The following is a 24,594-nucleotide window of genomic DNA, read 5'->3' as shown; positions in this document are numbered from 1 at the left end:
GCGATTTAGGGTGTCAAAATATCTTGGAGATGATTGATTCACGATCGAAATCGGAATTGGAATAAGAATCGGAATGGCTTAGAATTAGAATAAGAATGATCAAATTTTTCGAAGCACTTGGTTCGTGATCAGAATCAGAATCGAAATTGGAATAAAAATTTGTATCCATAGAGGAGAATAGAGATTGAGTTCTATGTAGATTGAGTTATTCTCATTCCATCTGAAAATCGAAATCGAAATGAGACTCTTCTCAACCAAACGGTTGGAATGAGAGTTATCCATTCCCATTTTGATTTCAAACTTCCATTCTCTCCAACCAAGCATCTCTCTCGTATTGTTTAAGAGATTTATTATATTCAAATAGCTTTGACCTCAGCAACCTAAGTTCCTCAGAGATAAACCACCCTCTTCAGACTTGTTCATTTGAATATCAACCAATTCTGATTCCAACTTCTCAAGATGGATTGTAATGTTACCAATTGACTATTCTACTGCTTCAAAGCCTTTTTTGTATTTCTTTGTTTCTCAGAAGTATCAGGGTATTCCACGCTTCACTGATAATAGATCAAGAATAACTCTAAACGAATTGAGGGGGTATTTGGTTCACAATCAGAATCGAAATAGAAATAAGAATCGAAATGGTTTGGAATCAAAATCGAAATGGCCAAATACCCCGAAACATTTTGTTCGTGATCGAAATCAGAAGTGGAATCAAAATTAAAATAGAAATTTGAATCCATAGTGGAGAGTAGGGATTGAGTTCTATATATATTAAGCCATTCCTATTCTATCCCAGAATCGGAACTGGAATAGGATTCCTCCCAACCAAATAGTTGAAATGAGAATCACCTATTCGAATTGCGATTTTGGATCTTCACTCTCTCCAATCAAACACATTCTGAAAGTTTTCAAATCCAAAAAGAGACGGACATCTCCAAATTCCTTCTTCTATAAGTGCAATGATGTCATCAGAAATCACAAGATGGAACAGTTTTAATACAACAGATCAAACCCAGTCTTCCATGCTATCTATCAAAAGAGGACCCTCCAGCCGAGTCTCCAGTGTAAATTAGGAAAAATTATTTATTGAATCGGATCTACCATGTCATTTTTGACCCAGCTCGACTACAGTTCGATACGTTCGAAGCAAAAGGAGGAAAAATAAGCGGAAGCCTTTCAACGGACCTCTACGTTTACCGCCAAGTCTGCAGCGTAAACTCGGGTTCTCTTGGTCTTTTGTTGACGTGGATTCCACCGTGTATCTTTTGTTGACGTGGATGCATGGACCAGCCCGAAGTTTCGATTCAGGACTTGATCCGTCCGACCCAGAACCAGTCCGTGGCGATCGGTTTCGTTTGATTTTTATTTGTTTTGGCCCTAGCGCGCGGGGCCACTCCCTTGACAGGACTCTTCCCGCGCTAATCCTTCTCCATTTGCTCCCTCCTCCTTCCATAATTTCCTGATGGATGAATTAAACCTGTGATTGCTCAAGGACTATTCTTCAAAAAAAAAAAAAAAATTGAAACCGTCCCACCGGTCGACTTGCCCCACGCCTCGTTAGTATCGCGTGAAGAGAGCGCGTCCCGACGGATTCTGGCCCCGGGAGCTCTCACGCGGCCCACTGACAGTCCCATCAGAAGACCAAATTGAACCCCAGGCCACGAATCGTAGTCTTCCACGAAGAAAAGAGTATTCCCTCGATGGAACACCGCATCTTCCGACCTGACGGGGTATTCTTCATCCTGACCGTTTAATATCTGGAGCGTGTTCGTTGGTGTGACGCAGTTGTTATATCCAGACCCCGAGAGGCAAACCCAAGCAAAAACCGGCAACCAAAAAGGAGAGCAAATTTATAAAAGGGAGGAGAGGGGAAGAGTCCCGCTCCCACACTTCCCTGCCTGGTATCTATTCTTTCCAACTTCGAATTCCTTGAAACCGGCAGAACCTTCCCCAAAAACCTATATATAAAACGACTACGCACGACGCGCCGGACGCTTGTCTAGGTTTTTTCTAGGATTTCCACTTCGATTTCGGCGATTCCAGGGAGCGAGTCCAATTGGGTTGTGGAGCCGCTCCGCATCGTTTCTAGGGTTTCCGAGGTCTCAGCGGGAGGAGGACGAGAGAGGAGATGCAGACGGACGCGCAGATGAGGGCGGTGGTGGAGGGCGGCGGGCAGAGGGCCCTCGCCGCGGGGCACGGGGTCGCCGTGGAGGCCGGGATCCGGCGGTACTCGTCCTCGCACACCAACCAGCAGAATGGGCAGCAGATGGGGGCGGTGGCGAACTTCCTGGCCGGAGGCGTCGCCGGAGCGGTCAGCAAGACCTGCACGGCCCCACTCGCTCGCCTCACTATTCTATTTCAGGTTGGTCCCTCTCTTGCCCTCTCTTTCCTTTTCTTTGGACATTTTCTTGTTGATAAACAAACAATGTGAAACTGCTCTTAACTTTGGTGGAATTTGAATTCTCGCAAATTCTTGAAGGCGGCGGTTCTTCGTTTCGGTGGGATTTGAATCCCCACAAATTCTTGAAAGCGGTGGTTCAATGTTTATTTTCCGTGATTTTATTGTTCGTTTGGTACCTAGAAAGTTTTAAAGTGCACAAATTCGAAGGGAAGAGGATTTCCCTTCTTTCCTTCTTTAAACTATGAATTCGACTACTTTGTTACTCTCTCTCTCTCTTTCTTCCTATTTGCTTGTTGTTTTTGCCGTCACTGAGCTGTAAAATTGATTATTTTGGATTTGTGGGATCATCTTTGATTTCTTTGCTGGGCATGTGGCATTGAGTGGTTCTTTTGTCGCATTTTCTTGTTTGAAAAATGACATTGGAGTTCCCTTCTCTCTCTCTCTCTCTCTCTCTCTCTCTCTCTCTCTCTCTCTCGGAAAAAAATCTAGTTCAGCTATACTATTTCCATTCTCCACCTTGTCCCACAGTGTTACTCTCTAATTGTAAAACCCAGCAACCTAAAGTGGCAACTCTGATGAGATTCTGAGACTTTGAGGTGCATAATTAACTGGCTGTCCAAGAGCAACTGTACTTCCTAATTTAGGCATACTTATTGATGGCTATCAGCAAGCAAGGGAGAAGGTTGTGGATTCTTATATATATATATATATATAATCGATAAGAAGCTATTCCTGCAATGCCTACTTTTATATCGTTGTTCATTTATTAGATATACATTATTGTTATTGTTATTGTGAAATGTGGTTCAAATTTGAGAAGATGTGGTAATTTGTGGGTAAGCACTTCCCTCAATATGGGCCAAAATTTGTGGGTAAGCACTTCTCTCGGTATGGGCCAAAATTTGTATCATGCAAATTTGACCACCTATTATAGTTTATTGATGCAAAACGTGAAGTTCTTTGAATAATTAACTGAGTGAAACTATGTCTATAGATGAGTTTTGTACCAATCACTAAGTTGATAAAGATTTTAGTTCCTAATTCTCTTGTATGATCAATATCAGGGAACATTGTTTAGCTTCATTTTGGGTAAGTATTTAGAGTGTTTAGGGCTAATCTTGTCAAGAAAAATCATTATGATTTTCTCTAAAATAAAGTATTGAAGAACATCTTCATAGGCACACGGATGGTGCATGTCCAAGTCTAGGTCACAATACAATTAGGACTTAACAAGGACAATAATGCATTTTGCGAAACAAGGAGTTCCATTTTTTCCCCTTTTTTTGAGTGCGCTTCAACTAAGCTAGGTGGTTGGTTGCAAGTTTAAACTTTAAAGCCTTTTCTTTTCAAAGTCATCCTACAAATGTACTTGGGTGGAATTGTGGGAAGCTTTTGTGGTTTCAGAGTTTGTTACCTTCTCAGAGGCATGAGATAATCGATATCAAATTGAAACTGAGTGCAGCAATTTGCTTATATCATGTTTTAGAATTGCCTACATAATACACTGGTGTTCATCTTATGCTTTAAAAATTTACAAGAAGTCAAGATTTTAGATCAAGTTTGCAGAGTATAGATTCGTTAGCAACTAATTTGGTTTACTACACATCTAAGCATTCATTTGGCATATCTTATGACTGGTGTATTTTTCATTGCCAGGGGGCCCAGCAAAGCAGAACTTGTACTATGCTGGCCCCTGACTAGCACTAGTGTGATATGTGATAAGTTAGATGTTGGACTTAAGAATGTGGAGCGGCAGGGGTGGAACTTTAAAAAGGATTCATTTGTGTAGGTGTTTGTGCTGGTATAAGCATACAATTCAAATTTTACATTATTCTGGTTGACTCTATTGTATTATAGTATGAGTCAGTTATGTGATTTCAGAGCCATCACATGAGCAATTTGCCGTGTTAGTTAATAATGGCCAGGTGACGGATTCAATTTGTGCTGTAACTTGTGAAGTGTTGTTTATGAGTAAAATTTGAGCTTAGATTAGTTATACGTAAGTTAGTTTATATTTTACCATTTGTTTGATTGTTTCTACACTCTTTATGCACCCATATGGTGGGAGTGAAAAATCGATTAGAAATAAATGAAGTGAACATATATTTTTATTTTTCCTGCTACGGTGAAGACCTTATGCTCAAAGGCAATGAAATTACCATCTCTCGTGGATGACCTGAAACTGCCTACATTTAGCTGGTGATTTGTTAGTTGGTGAGATTTTTAATCAATTATTTGTTATTAATGTGAAGTTCTTTCATAACTCCTATTACTAGCCCTTTTTTTCCCATTGGAGTTAGGTCCTGGATTGATGTCCGCATACACATATTCTTCTCTATATAATTAGAATCCATATTTATGTGTTCCAGTTTGTGCTGTTTCAAGACCTCAGACTTGCAGTTTTCTCCATTTCTAGCATGTAGCCATCAGTCCTTGACTTGATCATACAGTCACAAATGTTAAATTTTTTTTAAGGTTCCCTCATTAAAATTTAAAAAGAAAAATCTTATCTGAAGCATGTCATACCTCCATGGAAGCATCTTATGTGAAGTTAGGAAGCTCAGAATTCCTCATATCTGAATTTAATTGAAGTCTCTGTTTTAAATTCTTTCATCTAAGGAGCCCACCAATCTCTTTCTCATTAGTCATTTGGCATGCATGACTACCAGTTGGAAAGTGAGCAAGCAAGTAAAACACAATTTTACCCCTCACTTCATTGTAGCTGGTATTATGGGGATTCATATTCATGTTATTTGAAATAAGTGAATTGTGGTGTTTATATTATACGGGAATAACTGAATAACCATTCATTTCAACATGCTTTACAAGTCATTTGCAAGGCCAAGTTTGTAGCACACGGACCTGTTATGCCTAAAGAATGTTGTGTGCTTGTTTGGGTAAATAATTAGCTCAAAAAGTAAGCACAAGGACAGACTATCAACTATGTTCTTGACTCATGTTAAAGGATCTTCTTGGTAGAGTTCTTTTTGGCTCTCTTTCTTGATTTTTATCAATGGCTAAGACTTAACTAACTGTAAGTTGACTGTGATGCCTGGATCCTTCAGTTTAGCCTAAAAGACCTAACAACTGGACACAAATATTGGTATGATATTCGGACAAGGCTTGTAATATGAAATACCTTAGATATTGAAAGGACCCAGCACTTAGATTTATGTAACAGAGAACTTGAGCATAAGTACCTCGTTGTATGAATGCTTTTTCCAGATGTGCCCTGGTTTAAGGCTTTTGTGTGATGCTAAACTGGGAACATTTTGTTCTCTAAGGTTGTCATGCCAATTTTTCTTCTTCATTTTCTTCATTTTCCTATCCATCCTACAGTTGTTTATCTATATTGGTTGGTGTCATAGAGAGGGTCCTTCATTTTGGCTTCCATTTTTCACCTGTTCTCTCCATTTACCAACTGCTTTTCTGGCATCTTATTTCCTTAGGTGCAAGGCATGCATTCTAATGTTGCTACTCTAAGCAAGGCTAGTATATGGAGGGAGGCTTCACGCATTGTTTATGAAGAAGGTTTTAGAGCATTTTGGAAAGGAAATTTGGTCACTATTGCTCATCGGCTACCATATTCATCGATAAACTTCTATGCTTATGAACACTACAAGCAAGTAAGTATGAAGGTTTGTTGGGGAAATATGTTCTGGCCAGTCAGCTAGTTGGGTTTTATAATTTCTAAATGATATGTCTATATCAATTATTTTTTTTTTGCAGTCACTACAATTGATTCCTGGGCTTGATAGGCATAGGGATTACATGACTGCAGATGTATGTGTTCGACTATTGGGTGGTGCTTTGGCAGGTATAACAGCTGCATCTATCACATACCCATTGGACCTTGTGAGGACGCGTCTTGCAGCTCAGGTGATCTCACCATTGTTATGCCACATCACATAGTTGAATTCCTATCTATTAATCTCAACTTCAGCAATCATATTTGAAAAATTGAATTCTTGATTTTTTTTTTTCCTTAGTGAATAAGTAGGAGAGAAAAATGAAATGATGGCTTCTCTTCAAGGTTTCAAATTCAAGGCATTTGTTTTTTTTAATTAACCATCAATGATATCTCTCATTGCAAATGACGCAGTATGTTTGCTAATTTGCTTATTTTCTTTTCTAGAGGAAGCTCTATTCTAGATATAAGTTGGACCTGATAATAACTGTCCAGTTGCTGAAGTAGTTGCCATATAGGCCACATACTCTGAGAGATGTTAGTTATTTACTGTAGATCTTAGTTTGCATTTCTTACTGTCATAGGGCAATTGCATTCCTATTGGCATTTTGGGATATACTTTATGCAGATCATAGACGTGAATTTGCTTGAATGATGGAATTCCCTTGCATGTGGTTATCTTAATAAAGTCTATATTGTATATTGAATAAATTATCATGATTCCTTTGTGTGCTTATTTTTTATCATGTTACAACTAAGTTCAATAAAAGATCATTCTTTTGGCTAGGTTACTGTATTTGATGCACCTGACACTATGGCTTTCCGCATGAGTTGTGCCTATTTAATGTGGTGACCCTATTGCTTTATGAATTCATTCTTCAAGCTGTAAAAACTTTGAAGTTTTATTTTGTTTCTGTAACAACAAATATGAGAATCTGATGGTTTAAATTCGAGCTATATAATTGATTGGTACTTGAAGCAGTGGAAACCTTGTAGCTGCAAGTTTGCATGCCTACCGTCTTTGGTAAATCTTTTACACTGATTGTGGGTCATGATGATAAATCTTTCTTTCCCATTCATTTCTTCTGGTGTCACATGTTTATTCATTATAAGTTGCGTAAATTATTTTGTCATGGCTATCCTCTAGTTTCCTTGAGGTCTTCCCTTGATAAGACTTGAAACCTTTAAGTAGGCATTCTTTTGGTCCTTTCTGCACATGCTGTACAAGCTGGAGGTAAAAAGTCCAGTATCTAACTATTTCTTAGCTGGACATTGGGGACCAAGATCTTGATAAGCTTTGGCTAAGATGAGCCATTTGGGGGAAAATGGTATATAAATAAGCAAAATTGCTATCAATATTGTTAGGGTCATTCATAACATTGTAATACATTTGGAGTATATGCTGATCAAGATCGAGGCTTGTATTGGCCGGTGATCAGTTTGGTATGGTGCTAGTAATGTACTGTATCGGGCTGAGGCATACCGAACTAGGGAAAGGGTAGAGGTGAGAGATGGGGGAATGGAAGGAGGGGGGAGACAGAGGGGAGACTGGTATGGGGGCTTGAATGGGCATCGATTGATATTGAAGAGGAACAAGACGAGCTACCAAGCAAGCTAGATGAGCAGCCTAGCGAGCGAGATGAGAGAGCCAGCACTCTCTCAAAGATTCAACTGCATGTGATGGAGCTTCAAAGCTTCAGTCATGGCAGAAGAGGGGAGAGATAGAGGGATATAGAACGGAGGGTCGAGGCCTTGGCGGAGTGGGGCTCAGGAGGTTTTGAAGGGACCGAACTGTTCCAACCATCCTACCCATGCTGGTTCTTAACCAGTTTGATTCAGCACGGCCCAAACTTCCTGGCTTGGGATGTTTCAGCATACCCTGCTCTGAATTGGTAGATCAATATTCTTGTAGAATCACAATAATCTCAAATGTTAGCACAAGTCACCAGATAAGAAACCGATAAACTATGAATATATAGTTGTATATTTTATTAACATAATTTTTGAAATGAATAACAACCCTTGCCAAGTAGAAGTGCAAAATGCAGGTGATGATATTCTTCCTTTGACTCATCATCCTCTTTCTGAGTTGTACATAGTTAAGTAGTTAACTTTTTACATTTCCCTTTTTTCTGACTTCTGATATTTCCATAAGCTGAGGATTGTTGTTATGTGACATGTAGTTATTGAGTTATATCTGCCATGGCTGGCATATCACATGCAGTGGATGCTAGATGGTATGGCACTGATATGGGGTGAATAATTTTAGTGCTGTGGTCTGATATATAAAATTAAGAATTTCTTATGTAAAAAAGCAAATCAACCAAGGAATCTCTATGACTGTACTTTATGTTGATTTTGGTGATATTTATGACAGTAATATTTCTAAAAAAAATGGTTTTACATATCCCTCACAACTGTCAATCTGCTGGATTAGACAATATATCTAAGTCCATCCAAGATCTATGCAAGGTTTTTATAAACAGAGGTACTGGTTAGTTGGTGGGTGACCAAGATTGAGATGAGCAGAGCCCTTGGGTTTATCTTGTCTGAATATGAAAGATGGAAAAATTTAAAAAGAACTGAGATTTTATGAGATCTCGGCCGATATTTTAGAACGAAGGTATCAAAAATTGCTATGGTATATCGAAGATCAGCAGCTACATTTAGGTGCTGGTTTGCAATCTGTTCATTAAAAATGTATTTAAGTAATTGAAACATGTGATTGACAGAATATCAGCCATGTATATCGGCCGGTATATCAGGATTTAGTGGTTGATATCGGCCGAGAGATTAAAATATGTTGGTTAAGATAACTTTTTTATAAGCATCCATAGACTCACTACAATGTAGTTGATAGCTTAGAAGGTTGGCAAAGCAATATTTGTAGTATAGGTTGACTCATATAGATCATTCACATCTTGTAATATCCAATATTACCATATTAATGCACATGAACTGGAGTTTGCATCATCTTGCATTGGACTGCCTGTTTTACAAGTTCCAGTCTGCTAAATGTGTTGTATACATTGTTCAAAAACTGTGATAACAACTTGTCCCGTTACATGACTTCAAAATGGTGATCAGATATTTTCTGTATATCTGGCTTATTCTTCCGTGCATGTTATAAGTTGACGCACCTTTTCATTCATCTAGCATTGATACAACGTTATCATACTATTTGATTGATTTAGTTGTTGGGTTAAGTGCTTGTATGAATACAGATTCTATTCTGAAGCGAATAACCTATTTATTTGTTCTAGAGTTTACAATCTTCATTGATGATTGATATGGCACATAAAACTTAGGCTTCACTTTTTTTTAACACTCTAATAAGTCTAATTTTTCCAGATCTGTTGGCATTCTCTACTCATTGCAATTGCATTGATGTTTTACAAATATTGAAGTTTGTGTTCTTCCAATGCTACTTTCATTGTTTGCAGAACTTATCTAGACCAGGATTTGCAGCATAATTAACTTGAGATATGTAATTGTGCAGACAAAAACCATTTATTACAGAGGCATTTCTCATGCACTTTGTGCCATCTACAGAGATGAGGGTATCAGAGGGTTATATAAAGGTCTTGGAGCAACTTTGTTGGTAAGCTGTTCAGATCAATCCCTATTGAGGTCATGGCTCTTATACTTTCATTCTGTTGGCATTGACCCTTGGTATACTGCAGGGTGTTGGACCTAGTATAGCAATCAGCTTCTCTGTCTATGAAACTTTGCGATCTCATTGGCAATTGCAGAGGTGGTTTCCTTGTGCTTTGATTAAATAATTGGTTCTTCTTATGCTGAGGAGATGCTAATTTTTTGCATTGCATGGTAAATATTGATGTGTTTTTTTCTTTTTTTCCTGTTAAAATGTCAGGCCCAATGATTCTGCTTTATTTCTAAGTTTGGCTTGTGGAAGTATTTCCGGCATTGCTTCATCAACAGGTAAGCGATCAACAACTTGATAACTTGAATCTAGGATTGCACATATGGACACAGAATTATATTATATATATATATATATATATATATATATAGATGAATGGAAGGTGATACCAGGATGAATCATAGCACTAATTGATATAAAGAAGTCAAAAATCTACAGCCTAAACAATTTTGCGGAAGCATTTTTGAGAAATTAAGTGAGCAGACGGAAATAAATGGGTTGGTTTTGGCTCTTTTTCCCAACCGTATGCTATGGATGTAGTCCCCTGCAATCCTTTAGTTGAACTTGAATGTCATTTTGTTTTTTTCAGTGATAAGTTGCCTGCTGGTTGCAGTTTAGCTGTCATGACTGATTGACACTTAATTGAATCATAAGAATTTGGAGTTAATCTTAATCTACTCTTGTGTTTGTATTTTGGATCAATTGCTAATAAAGTGAGAAAGGGAAAAAAGCGATAAGCATCAGAAGGACTAACTTGTATAGTGTGCACTGTCCGGTATCACAATTACTTGATACACTGGGGAAGTCAGTAATGGAGACAAAATGCCAAAATCCTCGCATAAGTAATTATGATAAAAGTTGCTGCCCCAGGCCTATTAATTATGGCTAATTGCAATTTAAAGTCCAAAAGTAGCTTGATTATGAACTTTTTGGTCATTATGTAAGTTGTTTTCTTTAAAAGAAATCTGAATATCATATAATTGGTTTAAGCAAAATTTTCTTTAGGTTATGGGAGAATGTTCTTGCATTTAAAGAAGAAAACTTGGAGGAATAACATGAGAAGAAAAGAAGAGAGAAGGCAGACGGAGAAGTTGTTGATAGAAAAGTTCTATATCATTTAAGACCTCTTAACACATGAAATAATGTCTCTAAAGAAGCACTATTCCTTGATCTCAAGTTGTTCGTGTACCTATTCCAAAATAAGATATTTCCAAAAGGACAAACTCATTGCATTAAGTACTTAAAGCAAACCTGAAAGCAGGTTGAACATTGTCCTAGAATCAAAAAAGAGCCCTTATAGTGATGTCATCTGTAAGCGTCCATGTCTGATTCAGTAATTCTTTTTGGTATGTAATTCATGAGTTTTCAATTCAGCTTGGAATTAGCACCAGCAGATATGACGTTAACGTTCAGGCATTTTCTAAATGTGCATTCGAAATCTCTAGTCTCTACATGCACATTTAGACTCCAATTATTATTTTTTTATGTCGTAGATTGGTGTTAACCCATGCATGATATGTTGGCATTATTTTTTGAGACACCTGATTTTTGGAGTGACTTTCAGATTGCATTTATAATTCTCGACATGTTCAATTATAGAATGAAAAACAAGTGATAATTGTAGTAATAATTCTAAGTATGCAGGATGGGCCATATTTCCAACTGGTGATAGCCTTATTTTATTTGCTTGCTCAAAATTAGAGCACCTAAATTGCTGATACATCTAGAATGGTTTTGCAGTTACATTCCCATTAGATCTTGTGAGGCGGCGAATGCAGTTGGAAGGGGCAGTTGGAAAGGCTCGTGTCTACAACTCAGGCCTGTTTGGAACATTTAGGCACATAATCTATACCGAAGGATTTCGAGGATTGTACAGAGGTATCTTGCCTGAGTACTATAAAGTTGTCCCAGGTTTCGGCATTGTTTTCATGACTTACGAGACGCTGAAGTCATGCCTGTCTGGCAGAGATTCTGATGTCTAGCATTGAGATCTTTCAGAGATGAAGGTTTTGACCTCTGCCATTGATGTGCATTCTTAAGTTCTTAGAGATAAGGTAGAAAAGTTTGTAGCGTCCAAGGTGTCACATGGTGGTAAGTTTTGCAATTGCTGCCATGAAAAAGTTTTTCATTCGTTATATTTTATATAAAATTATATCTCAACTGTATCCACGAGGCATTTAGTGTTATGCATCCTCCAATTCTGCTAGCATTTTTGAGATCACGTACTTCTCAGTTTTGATTGGTCTTGAAGGGGGAAAAAAGGCCATCGGACTCATTGGAGCCTCTTGTCCATTTGTTGATGATGGAGGTCCAACTGAGTTTTCGTCTAAGAAGCATATGCGAGGTTTTTGAGAATTATAAAAAGAACTCTTCAAAAAATTAATGGAGAATTTTTTTTTCACTCACAGCAGCAACTTGCCAGTTCTTATAGTTTCGGGAAATTATTAATTACAACATCTGGGGAATAGCTGGCGAAAGATATCCATGGGCAGGTGACATGGTATGCATGGTGAAAACATGATATCATAAGCTACTGCAAGATATTGTTAGTAACAGAGACTTTGTGGTTAGCATACATGGCTGCTAGCTAAGGATCTCAGTTCTGAATTGCTGATGTGATCGTAGCTGATTTATTTATTTATTTATTTGTAACTCAAGAGTATGGTCAGTTTTCATGGCGTTTCAACAAATTCTTCTCTGCAATTAAAATGTTGTTACTGCAAGATATTGTTAGTGACAGAGACTCTGTGGTTAGCATACATGGCTGCTAGCTAAGGATCTCAGTTTTGAATTGCTGATGTGATCGTAGCTGATTTATTTATTTATTTATTTATTTGTAACTCAAGAGTATGGTCGGTTTACATGGTGTTTCAACAAATTCTTCTCTGCAATTAAAATGTTGTTACTGCAAGATATTGTTAGTGACAGAGACTTTGTGGTTAGCATACATGGCTGCTAGCTAAGGATCTCAGTTTGGAATTGCTAATGTGATCGTAGCTGATTTATTTATTTATGTATTTGTAACTCAAGAGTGTGGTCCGTTTTCATGGTGTTTCAACGAATTCTTCTGTGCAATTAAAATGTTGTTACCAATTACCAACTAGCATCAGTGACAGCTGTGTCTTGCAAGTGTATTAACATGAAAACTCTTTGCGCTATGTTTGTGGTTCATATTGCCACGCTCTAAACTAGTTGTCGCTGATGATGGCATTACCTAAGCAGTGATCCTGTGAAGAGCGGCATTAGGCAATTGGGGGCCCATTTGAAGATTGATTGAGTAGGGGTCCGCATTGATATGCTGATTGGTGTAACTGTGCGCACAATCTCATGAAGCCGATTCTGATGTTTAAATGAAGCTGGTTTTGCATAGGGCATTCTTGTAACATGATTAGGACCTTACCTCTTGTTGTTGGGGGTTATGGTTCAGTCTGTCTTGGGACAGCGCAATGTGCTTCATCAGGTGAAAGAAGCATCATGCTTTGTCCCGGTCTCTGCAGGGGGGGTGGTTGGTGGGTAAGGGGTTACGCCACGAAGATCCTAGAGGGATATTGATTGGGCTTTGGATAGGAGGTGAATCTCCGTAATTTTGCGGTATATTTTAACTTCAAGACCAAGGTCTCATTGAAGCATGCGATCAGAGAGCAATAGGGTATTATGGAGCCGAGGGGTGTAGAGCAATATCTGGGTGTTTCCATCATGGGATGGAGACTACGGAGATCGGAGTGCTCAGGGTTGATTTATCACTTTGCAAGTGGCTTGAGAGCTGGTAGACCTAGTTCTTATCTATGATGGATAGACTCATTTTAATGAGGATTGTTCTTATCTCTATCCCTATCTACTTTCTGTCCAACATGACAACACAGAAGTTTTCTAGTGGGCTCACATCAAGGTCAAGGCAACGTGCATTTGGTGGCATGAAAGGTGACTAGTTAGTGGATTAGGCAGGGCGTCTTAGCATGCATCTCTGTTGGTTAAACGTGAGGACCTTGATTGCTAGACATGTAGTGTGATTCATTTTCTAGTTTGAGTGCTCTGGAGCACGATAACGAGAGCCAGATATAGCCTATCGATGCCCTGGGAGGACATTTTGCCTGGTCATCGTTGTTCTTTCATGTAGAAGAAGATTTACACTTATGCTTCAATAGTAGTGGATTGAGTCAGGTGGCTGATTGAAGACGAATGGATTGCAAACTTCTTCCGAGACCCGCAGATAGTTAACATCTCATCTAGTTGATGGCCAATCTTTGTCAGTACCAAGGCGGGTAAGTCTATGTATGTGACTTGTTCCATCCTGATGGGAGAGGTTGGAGCACTATGGTGGTGACCCACCTCTTCAACACTCAATTGACAAAGGCTACTAGATATTTCTATGATATGTACAAAAGGGAGCTGACTAAGAGACTGGATGGGACGTGGATTCAGAAACTTAGGGTACACGTAAGAGTCAACTTATTTGTTTGGAAGGTGGCCTAGGGTCACCTCCCAACCAGCCACCTTCCAACCAGTCTAAACTATGCTATTGAGGAACCATCCATGTTACCGCAGAGATTTCTCTATTAGGAACCAGCCTTTTTAGACAGAACCAAGTTACGGATCAGGAAGGCTAACGTCATACAGGAACCATGATCATGACGAGTAGAGCTATGATTTTTGGTGTCAAGCCCTCAAACTTTACGCCAATAACTATCACACTTGATGGAAGTACTTGTTTATTCAAATAATACGAAGATGTAGTTTGATGATATTTCCTCTTTACCGTTGATTCCTGTTTTGTCCAGTGATTTGTTGCAAAATTAGTGATGCAACCATCTAGAAAAAAGGGAGACGCACCTTGATGCCAATAAAAATTCGTGCTTTATGCCAATGCCCAGCATCCACTTGCATTTACAACCAACCGCAAGTATGAAAGGACTTCAGATTGGGATTAAAGAAGATAAATGAATAGATAAGGATGAAACAATTAACTGCTCCAGACATGTATATCAGGCAAACAGCAAGCATGTTATTCCTTTTTATGCGGTGGTCCTGGTTGGAAGCAAGCATATTGTGTAGCTCACTAATAGAACAGTCACCAATAAATGGAGAAAGGATAAACTAACTCGTTTTCAAAGGGCGATAAATTAGATCAGAATTACGGAACACAGCACGCACACAAAAAAAATAAAGATGAAGAATGAAACCAATCAGAGAACTTTATGATGCAATTTTATGCTAGTTAAATCCATCAAATATAATTTGAGAGCTTTACTTCAATACCAGCATCCATTTTGCTGTTAGATTTGATCACATGTAGACAATAGATCAGAGTGCATGACATGGGCAGTTACAAAATGATGAAGAATTGCACAAGCAGATAAATGAAGTGCATCAAACAAATGAACTAGAAACCTCCAATAGAAAGTTGTTCTCTGAAAAAATGGTTATGAAACAATAATGGATTATTAACAGAGAAGTAAAAGAACTGAGCGAGCCAACAATTTAAATAATAAAATTAATAATATCATTCATTACCAACATGATTGGCATCATTGGACAAACCATTCAAAGATCAATTAAAACACCTTTATCCTTTAAGCAGCAGCATTTGATGTGAGTGCAACATGGAATTGATCATCATGGTGTTGCGACTCTGGTGATATTTAACGCAAGCACTTCAGTATTACATGCTGTTCACTTAGAAAGCAATAATGACAGAAGCCCATGTAAGGAGACAGCTACAGCATGCTAATTCTCCTGAATGCAGCACCAGCAAAAAGACAAAATGGTGCAACCAGCTAGCTCTGGTTATTGGGAAGCTGGCCCATCATATAATAAACTGCGAACATGGAACAACCACCATCCAAGACCACCTTCCTAGGAATTAGAAGCGGTAAGCTTAAGTTGACTAGAAGACATGACAGGTGAACAGCTATTGTAAGTTTGAAGTGCGTTTCAGCATTTTGCCTGTTGAACATAGCGATGCATGAGCGTTACTGTTTGCTTGCTCATGTACCTGCTTAATTGTCTGATATTTTATGTTACTATAACTAATTTTTAGCCAGTAGGTGCCGACTTACCATAAAGGCCTGCAACCACCATATAGCGTAGATAATCCCTATATATCTGCCTATTATTTTCACAAATCATGCTGCTGGAACACGAAGAAAATGATTTTATTGATCATTGATCCAATACAACTGCTTATTTACCTGAAATAGTAGGTGATAAGTAGCCCCATAGAAAAAATAAGGGCAGCTGTTCCAATCTTCCATGACTAATTTTATCATCAAGATAAATATATCTCTGAAGAAATATAACTCCTTACAACAGAATAAATGGCTTTACATTAGAAGGTTTCCTGTCCAGCGAATGTGATCTAAGGTGCGACGAAGCCCAAACTTATTAACAGCTTTATTAGCAGTTCTGAAACCCTCACCATAGGCAGATGAAGTGTCATGAGCAATCTGATGAATGAAAAAACCACCAAGCTTCTTCTCTGTATCAGATTTTCCTGCTTTCTTAGATGATGGAAATGAAGAGGATGAAGATGAAGCAAACGTGGATGAGGATGGTATGTTCCTTGACCCTGGCATAACCTCAGATTCAAGCCACATATGGGAGAGCACCTGGCAGATGCCTTCCTCAACCTCAGGGCTAAGATTGCGGTAGCCTAAATTGGTGAAAGAAAATTTAACTCCAGTGTTGAGACTTGAAGCAGAAACCAAGCAAATAATAAAACCAAAATAAAACTGTGTGAGACAGAGAGGGAGAGCATCAATGAAGACTTGGATAAAATTGGTAAATGGGCGTTGAAGGTAAAGTCATGGAGGTTATTAGAGCTACTTCTAAGGTAGGACTACAACCAGAGCCATTTGACCAGCAAGCTAATGCAAACTCAATGAAGTTAAAGCCAATCCTGAATATATCTCAAAACATCTAGTCAAAATGAACAAAAGTAAAGAATCAAGATATGAAGAGGGTGGAAGAGAGAATTTTGCAAGCACCACCAAATGACCTATAAACCTTTCCTCATTCCAATCACTTGTAAAGAAACAAGGGTACTACTTTAATTTAAACAAGCAATTGATGTACCTAAAAAGGCCAACACGGGCAAATGATGACACACTTTCTGATATTAAGTTATGAGAATTATATGGTACCGAATAAGAATCTCCTTCCACAGGCATGCGCATACAAGCACACGTGCACTCCTACAAATGCATATAAACACATGCATGCAAGCATGCACATATATAAAGATTATGTAAGCCCAATCTAACTGGACCTTAAAGTAACCCATTCATGACTCGGCAGAATTTGACCCAAAATATGCCACATGTTCATTGACAAGGTAAGTACAGGTTGACAGAATCCCTGTCACGACTTGTCTGGACCTTTTTCTTTTTCATTTTTCCTTTTTTTGTGCTGCCAAGGGGATAGTTTCCCAACTTAGTAGGCATAGAGCAATAGGCCTTTTGAAGGACTTAGATAAAGGGGTTTCGCTACCACCTATTCTACACGAAGAGAAGTCCACATGTTGAAGCAACCAGATTAGCTCCCAGTCTTGGTTGATCTTCAAGGAGGGTTTAGCTTAAACTTTAAGTTAGAAATGGTATTACTTGAGTCTCAATTCTAAAGTTCATCTTCAAGTGGCACTAGGTCCCATGTCACATGCAATTCATTAGTCATTACTTATGACTCAATTTTGTTGAACTTGTTAATTTCTAGGGCTGCGATACCAAATCTTGCAAAATTGCTTAATAGTAACCATTTCTAGCACCTACAAGCTATATCAGAAGAAAATCATCACCATATAGTCACACAGTCATTTCCTAACAGCTCTAGGTTTTGCATCTGAACAAAGCATGACTTCTTAGCAGTGCTGGAAATTAGCCAGGCCAAGCCAGGGGCACAGCCGTCTGAGCCCAACCTAGAATGTTTTTGGGGCCTATGGTTTGGGCTTGGGCCCAAAATTTTTCCAAATGCTAGCCTGATTGACCCAAAATTCTGGGATCGATTCATTCGAAGTGCTAGGCCAAACCTGAAAGAGTACTAGCAAAAGATCCTAATCATGAACTCAGGACAAGATAGGGCCAGGTTTTGAGCTCGGGTGTTGGCCAGAAGTTGGCCTCAAGTTTCAGGTCGAGCCCTAGCTGAGGCAAGCATCAGTCCAAGCCCGGCTCAAAATTTATTTGAGACCTATTTTTAGGCCCAAGCCCGACCTGAGCCATATTGGGCCTAGCCCAAAACCCAACCTGAAACTAGCCTGGCCCAATGGGCCCAAGGCCAGCATGGGCCCATTTCCAGCTGCTACTTAGTTTGAGAAGGCTTAAGTTGGGAATATGGACATACATAAGGCTCATCTAAGCTTGTCATCCAGGTTCAGGTCCATGATCAATAGCTTCCGGCCAACTATGGCAAATTATGGCAACGCCTTAGGCCTAGCAGGTTGCAACCCCGTAGACAAGTAACCAAATGCTTGAAAAGATACAAGTAATGAGACGAAGGACAAAGGTAAAGAGCTCCCTTTGAACTAGCTGCATTATAGCAATCCCTATTAAACATCCCTTCATCAGCAGTAACAAGTGCAGATAAAATCTTAATTTACAAAACAAGCTACAGTGTTGTGATAAGAGGCTATGATTCAGAGAAAAGTTATAATAATCTTTCTCAGTTTGACAACAAAAGATGTACCCTAATGAGAATCTGAAAAGCAGTGCAATATACCTTTGAGGCGTAACCATGCATGCATCAATTCATGAGCAAGGATAGAACCTGTTAATAGCCTGCATTAATAACCAGAAAAGACTTTTATAAGTCATGGTATGCATGCACAGGCACTTGTGGTCTATGAGCATGTTGCTGGCTGTAGGGAGCTGGTTGTGATTCTCATAGTTCAACAGAAGTTGCCACATCAGAACCTTTAGTTAAATCTTTTTAATGCATAAAAAATTGATTCAATGCAAAACTCAAAAGTGCTTCCATGGCATAAAAACTAGAATTGCTTTCTTAATGATTAAAATATAGAGACACATGTATGTTTGCAAGCATAAGTGTGTGCATTTGCACTTGTGCATTTCTACCTGTTGTAATATAATCTTTTAAAGGACAACATGGTTCAAATATTTTGAAAATCTCAATTGGTTGAATGAACAAACATTATATGCTCTAAGCAAGGCTTCCCAAATTTTCACATTACACTTAAAAGTTGTAGGTTCCTCCATGAACAAAAGCATAAGTAGCATACCAGATTCAGTTAAGCACACGTTTTTCCGAACCAATTATACGCTATGATAAGTTAAAGAAAAATGCAATTATAATTCAGACGAAAGGTAATAAGATGTATAATGCTGCCACCAGATTTAAGCATGTTAGGAAAACCAGATCATGGAACTCAAAACATCAATCTAATTGGATCACACCAATGTATTTACGAATGTAAATGCTGGAGTATAACATGGAACTGGATGAAACTGACCTGGGAAGACCATATAAAACAAGAATTGCTGTGACCTCACACTTACGAGTCAACTTCTGTGGATGAGTTCTCACGCCACATATTCGATTTTCCCCAATCTTTGGCCTCTTTAGTATCTATATTAACAAGATAGAAAAATAAAAATATGCTTTTTATATATATGAGAACAAAAAGTGATGATAAAGATGGCCAGACAAATTCTATACACTGCTAACTGTCTGCTCCTCAGAAAGACATAAGCCCCTTGTCTCTGGCATGTGATAATGACCCTAATAACATAACAATTTCAGAGCCCATTCTCAAGATTAAGCATGTAAAACCACCTCAAAGTAAAACTTACATCCTTCTCCCCTTCCATGGCTTCATTAAGTGCTTGCCTTTCAACCAGAAGCATTGGAATCTGTTGATCTATTTTCATATTCATTCCTTCATAATAGTCTCTGATAGAATGGTATAGAGATTGACAGTCACCAGTATCCATGATAGCAGAATCCAGACATTCTAGGCATAAGCTGCGCCCATCTCCTAGAGAAATGTATTTCATACCCCTTGACTTTGATATTAACCAAAGAAAAGGAAAATCAATGTCAAGTCAGATCCACCCTAAATCCTATTGGCAAAAAGAAAAGGACAAACAAGTACTTCCACTTAAACAATAATATTGCCTACCTCCATCCGCTCACAACTACAACAACGAGGTGTCTTGTCACATTCATGTGAAGGACAATATTTTTGGCCCCAAAATGGGTGAGCTCTATACTCAATTAAACCAGCCCTGTTTGTTGGAATCTGTAAAAAAAGATTATAGAGATAGTTGTTTATGCCCATTATGATTTCAACAACTGATATCTGTGGCATCTTTCTTCTTGCTCATCTTTGAATGAGAAACGGGAGAAGCTAGCATTAGTTAATCAAAAGGGGGAAGTATGCAGCTTGTTCTGTAAGAGCTATGGAATAGAACCTTCTAAATGATAAGACACGTAGTACATATAAATAGCAATGGTAGCTAAAATGTTTTTTTTTTTCACCAAAAAAAAAAAAAAAAGATGCCTTCTGCTTTTTCCCCAGCAACTTTTAGGGGGATCACGCCTATAATATCAGAATAGTAAGACCATGATAGCAATCATGATTAGCTGTTTTCATTTTAGCTTTAGGGTTTTACTTCACTACCAAGGCCCACACAATGCAAGTCCACTGAAATGTAAAGATGAACCTAGAAATTAGAAAAGAAGAAAAAAATTGCATGCAGTAATTTGATAGTTTTCTTCCTTCAAAACTTGTAGATTACAAAAAACCATGTACGTAGGTAAGTAATGTATAAATCTAGAGGCCACAGTGTTACTGGATATGATGCATGATGGGATCAAGATGGTTAGCTGGAGACCCAAAAGAATTTATTAAAAGAAACAGAATAAACATAAAAGTCCTGAAAGAAATTGTTTATAGAAGTCATTGGTGAAGAGCAGCAGAGGATACAAAGAAGATAAAGCAAACCAGAATGAGATTAGTCTATGCAATAAGTTAATCCCAACGTAACCTGATAAACAAATATTTAAGCTTACCATGTATTAAATAGCAGATTGATACTAAAACACACTACTTCAATGAGAAAGTTTAGTTTCACTTATGCCCAGTTGACTAAAGCACTGGTAGCAAGGTACTAGCATTAACAAAGTTATCTTATAATAAATGATTATCTGCATATATACAAGAACTAAATGTCCTTACAAATTCATGGCAGACATCACATTTTGGATGATACAACTCCTTATAGCACGCCTTGTGGTATCGCAAATCCCCTGACAAAGAAAACTGAAGCAATTGCTGCATTTACGATCTGCTGCACTACGAATACTCTAAGACAGGCACTTTGCCAGTAGCATTCTTCAGAAAAGAAACAAAAACAAAACAAATTTACTTGACCATAAAAATTGCACACCTCAGGTTCACTGATAGGCTGACCACAAGCATGACAGCAAAAGCATTGAGGGTGCCAGAAGGTTCCCATACAGCTTAAGTAATGACCATAGCCTATTTCCCGGTTACAACCTCCACAAACTCTGCAGGGTTTGAAGCAATGGTGGAACTTTGGATGCCATTTAGCAAGATATTGCATGAACTAAGAAGCGCAGAGACAAACCTGTATCCTCTTGGTAAATACTGGATTGGTGCGTATGGCTGAAGGGAAGACATATTCAAACTCTCGTGTAGGGCTCTTGCAAGATCTTCATCATCATTGCCCGTTCCGTTGCATCCTGAAGCTGTCCAACAAATTTGTTATATTATGGAGAAGATTCTGAAGTGCAAGTTATATTTTTAAAAGCAAAAGAAAAGGCTGAATTGATGCAAATAGTTTAGTGAGGAGAAAAAGCGTGATGTTAAGCGGGCTCATAATTTAAATACCAACTAATCCAAACTTACCATTCCGTTTCTTATCATCCTCTGCAAGAGAAAGTGCAAGTGCATGATCCATTTCCTCATTCTCAGCTTTAGGTTGATCATCCTGACAAAAAGTTATGCAAAACAATCTCATGCAACAAAATGAAAGAGGGAAATACAAAATCTGACAACATATCCCATATTAGCATGTTGTTAACACAGAGCAGTCAGTTAATGAATATCCTGCTGGCTTCAAAACCCAGCTAATGCTTATTCATGTGAGATGACAATATGGAGTACCTAGGGACAGTCTAACATAGAAGATCTGGAGTAATGGATATGATCATATGAACATATTACCATTGATCTGACTGGCTCATGCCAAAATATGTTCTCCCCGAGAGCTTGTGGACGCCGTCCATTTGATGCTCCACGACTTGTTCCCTTAAAAATCTTGCACAGCCACCTCATTAAGCGGGATTTTCTTTCACTGTATGATGAAGTTGTGTGCCCTGGTAGCATAAATGAAGTTGGTTATTAAAGAAATATTAGGAATTTAATTGAAGGATTGAATGGAGACAGTGCAACACACTGTGTGATCACCAGCACCTCCTAAGAATTATTTAGACATTTTTTTTTAAAAAAAAAAAAGCAGGTAGTTCCTCCACAAATGGCATTGAGTTTACAATCAAATTAGGAGTTTGAATGTCTCAGTTTATTGCAGTTCCTAGAAGTTGGAATGCTGGGTGAGAAAAGAAAGGTAGAAAAGAGTGAACTACAAAAGCTCAAAGAATTACACAAAATCTCTCTTCTGTAGGTAATCTTAGAAACCCAGACTATCGGGCAAAATTTAATCACCAACTGAGGTAATTGATGCCAAAAGCAAGATTATTTTAGCTATAATATGGATATTCATCTCCCTTTCTTTGGCCGTCTTGTGGTAGGGCTGTATTAGTTGGCAGAACCAGTATATGCAATCAGGGATGAAGAAACCACAGCTATGATGTGGTGTGCACCTGTGCCCCACACTCTAACATGAGTATTAGCCAACAAAACTTAATGATTTTGTCCTACAAGAGTACATAGTTGCAGAACTCTCCATATATTTGTTTTTCCATATGAATCCCTACCTACTTTAAATTAATTGTCTGTTCAGCTAATCATTAAAGGTGTTTACCTTCCTTGGATGTTAATAGGAATTTGCTTCAAGGCTATACAAGTGATCATAGACCTCATTTCCCTGGCACCATGTACTTAGACCTAATCCATAACTACGATTTAGAATAGTTTATCCTGACTCAACGGATAGGTATGCGCCATTGCAACAAGAGCTTCACACTAGTTTCTTATTGGCAATGGATATCTTTGCCCAATCCAATGGGAGGAAAAAATAAATTCTATCATGGAGTATCAGCCCATAGAAACATCAAAGACAGCCCTAGTGAGGAAAGAGGGCTTATTAAATAGTTCTACAGATGAAAAGGGAAACACAAAAGAAAATTAGAATGGAAAATGAAGTCGATCAAGATTGTAGTTACGGACATATTTATGATGAATTCCAATAAAAATTGCATATCTAAATATAAACCTTTTTATGGGGGAAAAAACGTAAAATATGATCTAATTATGCATTGTCTCTTTACTTGAATCACCGTGCAATCTTTCTTGGCGATGTCATGAGAAACAGGAGCAAACGTAACCCATCAATAATACCATAATGAATGACAAGAAATCAAAATTTTAAGGGGGGAAAAAAAAAACTAATCAATAAACGAATTCAAGAACATCAATATATACATATATATCTGTCGATGTATGCATGTGTTTATGGGATAGATGGAGGGTTATGGACGTATTCATGATCAATGCAAAATAAAAATACAAGGGCAACACAGATAGATATTAGAACAAAAAATGGAGTCAATCAAGATTGTAGTTACGAACGCATTTATGATCCAACCCAAAAGAAAGGCAAGCAAACTCGGGTACTGTCATGAGAACCAGTAGCGAATGTAACCCATCAGTATTACCACAAGCGTTCTTGCCTTCTCTCAGTACTTGTCGAGAAAAAGAACCACCGACTTACAAAATCGGCGACGGAAATTTTCAAACAGATCACTACTCTCTCGTGTCAAAAGAACGTAAAAGCCCGAATCAAGAAATCGAAGAACCCTTCAGACAGTTGAAGAACAAAAAGAAAGCAGAACAGAGAGAGAGTGGGTTTGGAGTACCGTAGATGCAGGGGTCGGAGAGAAAGGTGGAGTCGGAGGGGGAAGCCATCGAAGTCGAGAGCAGCGCTGCAGCGATGATGAAAAGGGGATTTGATGATGGAGGGGAGAAGTAGGAGGAGGGGGAGATGGTGGAAAGGAAGGGAAGAAAAGAGAGGTGGAGATGGAAAGGAAGGGATCGAGAGAGACAGAGAGAAAAAAAGGAGGCACAGCGGCGGCGGCGGCAGCAGCCCAACGAGGAAGAGGCATCTTGAAAAGCTACAGAAGAAGATTAATTATAAGGCGGGAGAGAGAATATGTGAAGGGGGAGAAAGGAAAGGAAGAGATTCTTGGCTCCAAAGGAAGAGAGAGAGAGGGGAGATGCGGGAACAACACGCATGGGGGGGTGCGGGGGGGAATTTTGTAAAGGATGGGAGCGGGGTAAAGCGGGTCGGCGGAGAATATCAAGGCATTCTATTCCGATCCGCTGAGCTGTCGGAATGTGTACTGTTGAGGGGATGGAAGGGGGGGCCAAGGGAAAACAAATCAAACATGGTTGTTTTCTTTTAACATTGTGTCAATATCGAAAAGTAGATGCAACCGCGAAGAAATCTTGCAAGACAGCTGATCGGCGGTTTAGAGTAATAAACATGCTTTATTTGGCTTTAATTACATTATCTATGATTACTACTGCAAAAAAATATATATTTTGGAACAAAATAACACAGTGACGTTGAATATTAGTTTTGATAGACTTTTCTGAAAAACCATTTGGCCAATACCAATACAAAGGTGCCA

General features: G+C 38.6%; 2 protein-coding genes across 4 annotated transcripts; one reads left to right on the top strand and one right to left on the bottom strand.

The window, feature by feature from the left end:
* Window positions 1-1,797: 1,797 nt before the first annotated feature.
* On the top strand, window positions 1,798-12,476 carry LOC105046345 (uncharacterized). The gene is made up of 7 exons (XM_010924901.4): window positions 1,798-2,362; window positions 5,851-6,027; window positions 6,131-6,280; window positions 9,589-9,690; window positions 9,773-9,843; window positions 9,964-10,031; window positions 11,494-12,476. Exons 1-7 carry the CDS (start codon window positions 2,129-2,131, stop codon window positions 11,733-11,735), a joined length of 1,044 nt encoding a protein of 347 aa, XP_010923203.1. The 5' UTR covers window positions 1,798-2,128; the 3' UTR covers window positions 11,736-12,476.
* Window positions 12,477-15,881: 3,405 nt separating this feature from the next.
* LOC105046346 (LIM domain-containing protein HDR3) lies at window positions 15,882-24,205 on the bottom strand. Of its 3 annotated transcripts, none has more exons than XM_010924903.4 (12): window positions 23,821-24,203; window positions 21,950-22,101; window positions 21,632-21,713; window positions 21,351-21,471; window positions 21,150-21,270; window positions 20,939-21,022; window positions 19,880-19,999; window positions 19,551-19,763; window positions 19,417-19,479; window positions 19,211-19,326; window positions 18,460-18,518; window positions 15,882-16,402 (listed from the first exon to the last, which is right to left on the bottom strand). In XM_010924903.4, the coding sequence occupies exons 1-12, from the start codon at window positions 23,867-23,869 to the stop codon at window positions 16,074-16,076; spliced, it is 1,509 nt and encodes a 502-aa protein (XP_010923205.1). In that variant the 5' UTR covers window positions 23,870-24,203; the 3' UTR covers window positions 15,882-16,073. The 3 variants fall into 3 exon arrangements, with proteins under 3 accessions (XP_010923205.1, XP_029120706.1, XP_073114732.1); XM_073258631.1 differs by having other exon boundaries at window positions 16,303-16,440; window positions 23,821-24,205; XM_029264873.2 differs by lacking the exon at window positions 20,939-21,022 and having other exon boundaries at window positions 23,821-24,204.
* Between the last annotated feature and the right edge of the window lie 389 nt (window positions 24,206-24,594).

This window comes from Elaeis guineensis, chromosome 5 (assembly GCF_000442705.2).
Source record: "Elaeis guineensis isolate ETL-2024a chromosome 5, EG11, whole genome shotgun sequence".
Lineage (NCBI taxonomy): Eukaryota > Viridiplantae > Streptophyta > Magnoliopsida > Arecales > Arecaceae > Elaeis > Elaeis guineensis.
Note: the sequence above shows the minus strand (reverse complement) of the source record. Positions and strands in the feature narration are given on the sequence as shown.